The sequence below is a fragment of the Centropristis striata genome, chromosome 20 (assembly GCF_030273125.1).
Source record: "Centropristis striata isolate RG_2023a ecotype Rhode Island chromosome 20, C.striata_1.0, whole genome shotgun sequence".
NCBI classification, from domain to species: domain Eukaryota; kingdom Metazoa; phylum Chordata; class Actinopteri; order Perciformes; family Serranidae; genus Centropristis; species Centropristis striata.
The window spans coordinates 4,440,819-4,450,242 of NC_081536.1; the positions used below are offsets into that span (position 1 = coordinate 4,440,819).

The following is a 9,424-nucleotide window of genomic DNA, read 5'->3' on the forward strand; positions in this document are numbered from 1 at the left end:
AATTACCAGAGACACAAACCCACAAAAATGTGTAGAACGACTAAAAAAAGAAGCAAAACAAGAACAAAAAGGAGGCAAAACCACTGCAAAGTCTATGCATCTTGCTTCTATATAGGAGAGTTAGGGGGGCTTTTGCATGTCTGCGCCCAGAGGTACATTATCTTATAATTCGCCCATGATAACACTGGCAATTTTGCAGTGGTGTTGATCAATGCGTATTGTCCATGAGAATAAAAAAATTACCAAAAAAACAAAAGACAGGATGACTACAAGAGACACACAATTACCACAAAGAGACACAATGGACCATACACAAAATTACCAGAGACACAAACCCACAAAAATGTGTAGAACGACTAAAAAAAAGAAGCAAAAAAATAACAAAAAGGAGGCAAAACCACTGCAAAGTCTATGCATCTTGCTTCTATATAGGAGAGTTAGGGGGGCTTTTGCATGTCTGTGCCCAGAGGTACATTATCTTATAATTCGCCCATGATAACACTGGCAATTTTGCAGTGGTGTTGATCAATGCGTATTGCCCATGAGACTAAATAAGAAAAACAAAAGAAAAACACTCCACAGCAGCCTATTCTGATTTGGCGCAGCTCCCTGGTTGAAAAAATGTGATGCAGATCAGAGGTTTATTCTGTGTCTATGTTAGGGGGTCTGCGACATAGCAGGTTTGGGAACCCATGGCACAGTATCCAGCGCTGTCCGCCCCCAACATTAACCCGGCTATTTCGAGAAACTTCCAGCCCACTTTTCCCACGTCACTTCAAGGAATCTTTAAAGCGTCCGTCGCCTGTATAAAATGTTTCAGTACTCGACAGCCAGCTGCAACATGAACGGCATGAAGACCCACTCCCCGATACTGACAATGGCTAATAATGATAACGACCCTCTTCCCCTCGGCTGGGAAGTGAAAATTGACCCTCAGACTGGATGGCCCTTCTTTGTGGATCACAATAACCGCACGACAACCTGGAATGACCCGCGACACGACACGAAAAAGGTAAGAGAGCGGCGGGATAAAGTTGCGTGTCATATTCACGCAACAGCGGCTGTACAACTCCTCCACCACTATTTTATGCGTCGATAAAAAAATAGTGCGTGTTTTTCTTTGGTGCGCTGCTAAAGAAACGCGTTGTGCTACATCACTGTTATATATTAATCTTGTTGACTGTAGGCCTTGTTTGGCACCGTCACCTCCCCCTCACAGACAGCTCATAAGCCTATTATAACGGGTGATCAGCCCCGTTATGTTCCCGTGTCATGATCTAACACTATTATTACTCGGTGAGTCACCATGCAATGTGTAAGGCTATCTAAGACGGGCTTCCAGTATTTTTTTTCATCACGTTTCTTTCATGGTGGAAAACACTGCGACGTCCAGCTTACATTAAACTTTTTCCCTTACAAGGATTGAGGCCGGTCCACTTCACTACAGTGTGATTGACTATAGAGGCGCTGGCTGCTTTATTATTATAATGTCCAGCTGTATTTATTACATGTTGTGAAATCATACAGGTCTGCAGAGAAAGAAAAGCAACAAGCCGTGGGCTGAAGTTAACCCCACAGGCTGCCAGCTGTTAATCTTTCGTCTCAGAGAGAGACACTGTTGTCCAAAGTTAGTGTCCCGAAGAATCTGCTAGAAAGACACAGCTGTCAGGGGATAAAATTGGTGCAATGGTGCTGGCAGTGTGCAGTGTCCCGCACTGAAATGGCAGAGGGCAAAGGGTCGTTCACAGCTACTTTATAACTTTTGTCTTAGAGCGTAAAATGCAGCTGGTTTGAATATTAATGCAGTTTTTTTTTGTTCTGTAGGCAGTTTGTAGGCTTTGCTATTTGTTGTTATGAGGTAGAAGAAGAGCTTGAGGCACTTATATCATTAACAGAGTGTTGAACTAACAGTAGACCTGTTGCTCCTTAGCTGTCAATGGCAGGTGTCTACTCACTTGGTAGCTATGAGGAATTCAAATATTACTTTTTCTACCTTTGTTAGTGAGCATTTTCATTGTTTTTTCCTACTGAGTGTCATTTCCTGGCATCCAGGAGAGTGTTGACTATAGGGTCAATGTCTAACGCAGTCAGTTAGTGTAACCAGTCATTTTTTCCCCCATAAAAATCTGAATATATACAGGAAAACTGCTTTTAACTACGTCTTTTATTTTATTTTACTATGTTTATCTGTTTGATTGTATTGTTTTATTTATGGCATCATTTTAGATTTATACACTTGTTTTTTATATTGCTGATTGGTATATGGAATTGTTTGTTTTATTGTTGATTTTATGTACAGCACTTTGAGATGTTTGTGTTGTTTAAATGTGCTATACAAATAAAGGGGATTGGATTGGATTGGATTGAAAATAAATGTGAACTAAAATGAGAAAAAAATACAATCCACGTTACGTTGCAACACTATGGTATATAACAAATTTTACATAATTTTGAAAAAAAAATGGCTGTATTTAGAATATGTTCTGCTCAATATTGGCGAAATGTGTGAATGTAGAAATACTAAAAAAAGAAATTAATTTGATGTTTTTTTTAAATTAAGTACTTATATGTATAAGTCCACTTAAATACAATGTAGGTGGATGAAGTATTTAATATTTATCATTTTTTTGTGGTTAAACCATTTAACATCTTGCCAACCCTTATTTGTCACTGATACCAATGTTGCAGAGTGAGATATTATGCTATTTTTATATAGAGATTAGTTTCCTGCAGTTGTAGGGCAACAATAAGGACTTACGTTCAGTGTGGTTATTAGTTTTGTGTACATACAAATGTATTATGGGATTATTTATGTTCTTTTTTTATTAAAGACAAGACCAGAACAGATGTGGTCAAATAACACTGACATAATGAAGAAATTCACTTCACACACAGGCAAAAATAATACAAATATTGACCCTTTTAGTCTTCATAAAGTTTGTCAATCAGCAGAGAAAAAACAGCTCTCTCTTTCTCTCTTTCTCTCTCTCTCTATCTCTCTCTCTCTCCCTCTCTCTTTCTCTCTGTCATGATGATGATTAGCTCATAGTATGTTAGTTTAGAGGGTGTGTCAAACTATTGTGAGCCAAATAGTTCAGACAGGTGACAGGTTATCTGACTCAGATAGTGGATTAAAATATCACAAACAAACACAGCAACAGTGTGACTGGAAATGACCCCGAAAGTCCGTGTTAATCACAAGTTCATTTCATTTATCAAATACTCACAGAGGCGATACATTTGGCATCCCCTTGTGAAAATGTCACATTTTAACCTGTAACCTTTGCAGTTATCTCAGGAGAGAGAGAAGTTTCCTATTGAAAAATACCTCCAAGTTAAAACATTTGGTTGTATTTATTAATCTTCTGTAAGAATTCTTTCTGCAGACATGTTAAGCTCCACATATTCAGATGAAATGTTTAATTTATGAAGGTTCCCTTGTGCAGAGTTTCTCAATTTAGATGTAAATCTAAGATTAGAAGTAAATCCTCTATCGTTTTGTTAGTTTTAATAGTTTTCATAACTTTTAATTGCTCATAATAATCGAATAACCTAATTAATATAAGCCTTAGGTTTTGGAATCAGAACATCAGAACGTCAGACATATTTGAGGAGGTTTCTGTAAAGGGCTATACACACTGATACATTTTAAACAATTCTGTGTTTTAAAACTTTATAAGAAGTAAAGCAACAACAGTGTTGACTAAAATGTTCATTTAAAGATATTCTGAGTACATGGAGTAGTTTTAATATTTTTTCTAGTTGCTTACTTTTAGTTTGTTTATTTCTTGTAATAGAAATAAATCACAAGATTATATATATATATGTATGTATATATATATATATATATATATATATATATATATATACACACACACACAGGTGCATCTCAATACATTAGAATATGATGGAAAAGTCAATTTCCAGGAGTTCAAGTCAAATAGCCCCAACCAAGTATTGAGTGCATATAGATGGACATACTTTTCAGAGGCCAACATTTCCATATTAAATATACTTTTACTTTTTTTAAATTGGTGTTTTGTAATATTCACATTTTTTGAGACACTGAATTTTAGGTCTTCATTAAATGTAAGCCATAATCATTATGGTAAAATGGTAATGGATCTATATAATTTGTTATTTCCACTTTTTGAATTGAATTACTGACATAAATAAACTTTTCTATCATATTCTAATTTATTGAGATGCACCTGTATAACGTTTTGAATTAAATCTATCTACTGGTTCTGTTTCAGGTCAAAGAAGTGTCAGCAAATGGACCTAACATACCACCAGAACCAAGCCCTCTGGAGACACAGAAGAGCTATGTGAGAGAGATGAAGCACCCCATTCTGCGCCCAGGTTATGTTCCTATCCCCGTCTTCCATGAGGGTGCAGAGCTGAGGCAGCAGCAGCATCCATGTTATTCCTACATCCAGCCGACCAGCGTACAGAACATCCGGTCCGATGGGCGGACGCCTTCCCCGACGCCAGGGCTCCACTGCAGGCCCAGATCCCCTTTACATGGACCTTCTGATAGCTGCCCCTCTGAGACTGGAAAGGCCAGCTCGCCAGTCTCACCAACACCGGAGGTTAGTTTGAGCATGCATGCTGCCATACTGTCTACTTTGCATGCAAAATAAATGACAAAATGCTGAATTTTCACTGTTACAGACTCTGGAACTCCCTCCCCCTCCACATCCGTGCAGCACAGTTCCTAAATGTTTTTAAATCTCACTTAAAAAACCCACCTCTTTTCTCTTGCCTACAATTAAAGTTTTTTTTTTTTTTTTTGTTTCTTTTACCTTTGTCAATTCCTTAGCTGTCAATGGCAGGTGTCTACTCACTTGGTAGCTATGAGGAATTAAAATATTACTTTTTCTACCTTTGTTAGTGAGCATTTTCATTGTTTTCCTACTGAGTGTCATTTCCTGGCATCCAGGAGAGTGTTGACTATAGGGTCAATGTCTAACGCAGTCAGTTAGTGTAACCAGTCATTTTTTCCCCATAAAAATCAGATTATATACAGGAAAATAAATGTGAACTAAAATGAGAAAAAAATACAATCCATGTTTACATTGCAACACTATGGTATATAACAAATTTTACATAATTTGGAGAAAAAATGGCTGTATTTAGAATATGTTCTGCTCAATATTGGCGAAATGTGTAAATGTAGAAATACTAAAAAAAAAAATTAATTTGTACTTTAAAATACTTAAGTACTTTGTCAATTCTATATTTTATTGCACTTTTTGCACTTTTATGTGAAGCACTTTGGTGCGGCTCAGCCGTCGGTAAATGCGCTATATAAATAAATTTGACTTTGACTTTGATATATTTCCAAGGTTTACACCGTCCCGCATCACCAACCCCCACGGCCCAGCAGCACTGGTCTTCAGGCAGGCTACATCCCCATCCCAGTGATCCATGAGGGTGGAGGAGGCCAAACACAACCACAGGCTCAGTTAAATCCTTCTGTCTACTCTCAGCGCGTCCCCTACTCAGAGCACCAGCAGCCCTACCATCGCCTCCAGTCCGACGAATGGCCGGGCTACTCTGCAGCGATGCCTCCTCCCCGGGAAAGAGCTTCTCCGATAGTGATGCCCCAACACCGCGACGCTTCTTCTATTCACCTCCAACCTCATATTAGAAGCCAGTCACCTATTGTAACGCAGGTGATGGGAGAAAGACCACAGGTACTTTTACTTTAGAGCAGTAGTTCTCAACCTTTTTGAGTCGTGACCCCCAATTTAACATGCATGTTGTCCTCGACCCCCGCTCACCAAACAGAATCTCACACGCACAGTTCAGATCACCCAAAAAAGAAACAAAATGACTAAAAAAAGGAAACAAAATGACCAAAAAAGACACAAAATGACCAAAAAAAGACACAAAATGTCCAAAAAAAGACACAAAATGATAAAAAAAAAGACACAAAATGACCAAAAAAAGACACAAAATGACTAAAAAAAGACACAAATTGACCACAAAATGATCAAAAAAAGACACAAAATGACAAAAAACCCCACAATGACCAAAAAAAAGACATTAAGTGACCAAAAAGACTAAAACACATTAACACAGTGGAGACAGAGCTGACTTCCAAAATGATTTGGCGACTCCTAGAAATCATCTCGCGACCCCAATTGGGGTCCCAACCCCAAGGTTGAGAACAGCTGCTTTAGAGTGTTTGATTGGAAAATTGTTGAGTTTTCACGTCAGCATGTCTTGACCCAGATTGTGATGATTTTTTAATTTTTTCATTTCTAAGGCTCAGCAGCACGTCCTCACAAGAGACCCGCCCCAGAAAATGGAGCAGGAACAACAAATCGCTCAGCAGAAGCCCGAGAACACGCAGCTCCCCCAGCCGCTGCACACAGAAACTGACGTCCAAAAGCCTCAGCAACCTCAACAGTTCCATCAGCCTCCGCCTCAGCAACCTCAACACTTCCAACAGCCTCCACATCAGCAACCTCAACCGTTCCAGCAACCTCAGCAGTTTCAGCAACCCCAACAGTTTCAGCAACCCCAGCAGTTTCAGCAACCCCAACAGTTTCAGCAACCCCAACAGTTTCAGCAACCCCAGCAGTTTCAGCAACCCCAACAGTTTCAGCACGCACCACCTCAGTCTCCACAGCCTCAGCATCCTGAACAGTTAATGCAGCAACCGTTCCAGCAGCCCCAGAAACCAGAGCAACCACAACAACACACTGCAGATATCACAGTTCAAATACCTCCAAAACCTGAAGTCCAGGACACGACTCCTGCCCCCCCAGAGACCCCACCTGTAAAGGTGGAGGCTGAACAGGCTGCTCAGTGCCCGGTCCACCCCGGCTTGGCTAAAGTAGAGCAGATAGTCGGACGGGTTGCTAAACTGGAGCATGAGGTGAAATGTTTTGATGGAAAGAAGAATGATAAGAAATACTTGTTACTGGAGGAGCTGCTGACCAAAGAGCTCTTAGCGCTGGACTCGGTTGACCCAGAGGGTCGCGTTGACGTACGGCAGGCGAGACGGGACGGAGTCCGTCGTGTTCAGAACATACTGGAAGAACTGGAGCAACTGGAGGATCAGCCAGCCAGGCCGGCCAGCGAGACCGCCATGGAGGGCGACAACCTGATGCAGAAAGGAGAGCCCAGAATGATCACCAAGGAGAATGTCGAGCTGTCAAAGGAGATATCATAATGACTTCACACTTTGTAATCAAGAGGGGAGCAGGTTAACCTGCTGTATATTTGATAGTGAACAAGTCTGCTCTGGCTAACTCTCCTCCTCCTCTATCTACAGCATTTGTGGAAGTTGCATGCATTGATTAACAGTGTTGGTATTTCCTGCCATTCAGCACATAATTGATGGTAGCTCAGTGCAATCATGTTTTTCAAGCCAATGTTGTTGCCTTCTATGTTGTGCCAATGTCTTCATAATAAGACAGCTGTCATGATCAAGATGTTGACAACAATTTCTAGTCAAATTAAAGTTTGAATAAGAGGCCTTTATCAATAAATAAATGGAAGAAAAGTAGAAGTATTTTCTTAAGAAATGTTACGTGTGGTTGCCTTTTGTCTTGATCAAATATTGTATGGAGCTTTTCTTAATCCACTCAGCAAATCAGTTAGTACACGAGTGCAAACATTGGGGCTTTAAAGCAGAATTCACTGCAAAACTCAGTCAACAGAAAAGCATTTCCCCCTTTATAGCCACCTGGCCATGTTGGAGCTGCTTTGTCACAGAGCACAGTGAATATGTTTATTAGATGCTGCTTTTTGGTGCATTACTGATTTTGCCGTCTTTGCACTTTGCCATCATTGAAATATATCATGCTGAAAGATCAGCAGCACTTCATTTGAAATATATAAGTTACACAAGTTTTGATTGATGTGTTTGTTTGTATGTGCATTGGTTTACTTGTTATTTCAAAAAAACACTATATCAGTATTTATATCATTATATAGTATTTTGGTACATTTATGAATGTGTAATGACAAATGGAGGTGAGATATGTATCTTACTTGAGATGTCAGACAATCAGCACTTGATGCTAACGAGGAATCACAGTTCAAGATTGTCAGAATGTATAAATACCACAGCCACAATCTGTAATAAACACAAAACGGCCTAAAAGCCTTAAAAAATCCCAACTGTGAGAAAGTACCCAAATCATAAAGGGAAGAAGTTCAACAAAACTTCAATCTGTGATTTAAAATTGTTCCAAAATGTTTTTAAGATCACGCTAATGTTTTGTGTAGTAATTTGTCACTATGATATGATCATAAGCCATCTATAGGGTAGAGTCACTGCCTAACACCTTTACAAATTATGGATTGTGGTGGAGTGTTAATCACTGTTTATGAGTAGCAGACTGATGCATTGTTGAAAGCAAGTCACACTGGTATGTTTGAAAATAAAAATGTATTTGACATGGATTTTGACTAATATCTGGGTTTTACACACATTCTGCAAAGTCTAAGAAATATTTTTATTCAGGAGCATGTCAGTTGTATTCTAAAGGGTTCTTTCTTTTATTTATTTCTTTAGAGCAGGAGTGTCAAACTCAAATACACAATGGGCCAAAATTTAAAACTTGAATAAAATCGCGGGCCAACATTGAACAAATAAACCTTTTAATATATACCAAACATGTTTTGCTTTAACATTAAATATGGAACCAGCAACGCTTATAAACATACAATATATAACTAAGTAGTGCAGACATGCAAAATTAAATTTCATATAAAAAAAACACATCAATGTCATTAATTTATTAAATAAAAATTAAATAAAAATGCCTCTTTTCTATTTGTATCCTTCTGATTTAAATATCAAAATAAAGTTTTTCAACAGGTTAATACATTTAAAAATAAAATAACAATAATAAATCTAGTATTAGCGGCAAATGTGCCGTATAATACTGGTGGGTCAGCTTTTATAGTACAATAATATAATAATTTGATATTGGCTCAGAGTTTGACACCCCTGCTTTAGAGCATTAGGTATTATCATATTTATGTATATGCAGTATGTTCACCATGTTTACTCTCTGCCATAAGCATCCATATTTTAATAATTTATGAGTATGCTCGGGCTCCATCTTTGGATTAGAGGATGTTTTCTTGAGTCTAGTCTTCAGCTGTCTTAAATCGGGTTTAGTTTTTACACTGAAGAGTGAACGGTAAGATTAATGACTCAGTCTGAGCTGTTAGCTGCTCCCTGCCTTTTCCCACAGAGCCCCACTGAGTCATAACTGACAACATTTTTTCCCCCTTATTCGTAGTGGGGTGGGGACACTTAAAATGTGCGTATGTGGTGTTATTTGTGTTGTTTTTTAAATAACAACGGAACAGGGACATTATTTTATGCTGACATAATAACCTAATTTCCCCAGATTTAGCCGGCACTAGCCTTTCTTTAAACAAGAGGTGCTGT

General features: G+C 38.7%; 1 protein-coding gene across 2 annotated transcripts; it reads left to right on the plus strand.

The window, feature by feature from the left end:
* Window positions 1–254: 254 nt before the first annotated feature.
* Window positions 255–8,709, plus strand: bag3 (BCL2 associated athanogene 3). Of its 2 annotated transcripts, XM_059358746.1 has the most exons (4): window positions 255–1,012; window positions 4,257–4,592; window positions 5,349–5,699; window positions 6,275–8,709. In XM_059358746.1, exons 1-4 carry the CDS (start codon window positions 812–814, stop codon window positions 7,184–7,186), a joined length of 1,800 nt encoding a protein of 599 aa, XP_059214729.1. In that variant the 5' UTR covers window positions 255–811; the 3' UTR covers window positions 7,187–8,709. The 2 variants fall into 2 exon arrangements, with proteins under 2 accessions (XP_059214729.1, XP_059214730.1); XM_059358747.1 differs by lacking the exon at window positions 5,349–5,699.
* The last annotated feature ends 715 nt before the right edge of the window (window positions 8,710–9,424 follow it).

Coding starts and splice junctions, on each gene's coding strand:
- bag3 (XM_059358746.1), top strand. CDS start 812: ATGTTTCAGTACTCGACAGCCAGCTGCAACATGAACGGCATGAAGACC. Junction 1,013..4,256: donor CGCGACACGACACGAAAAAG/GTAAGAGAGCGG, acceptor GTTCTGTTTCAG/GTCAAAGAAGTGTCAGCAAA. Junction 5,700..6,274: donor TGATGGGAGAAAGACCACAG/GTACTTTTACTT, acceptor TTCATTTCTAAG/GCTCAGCAGCACGTCCTCAC.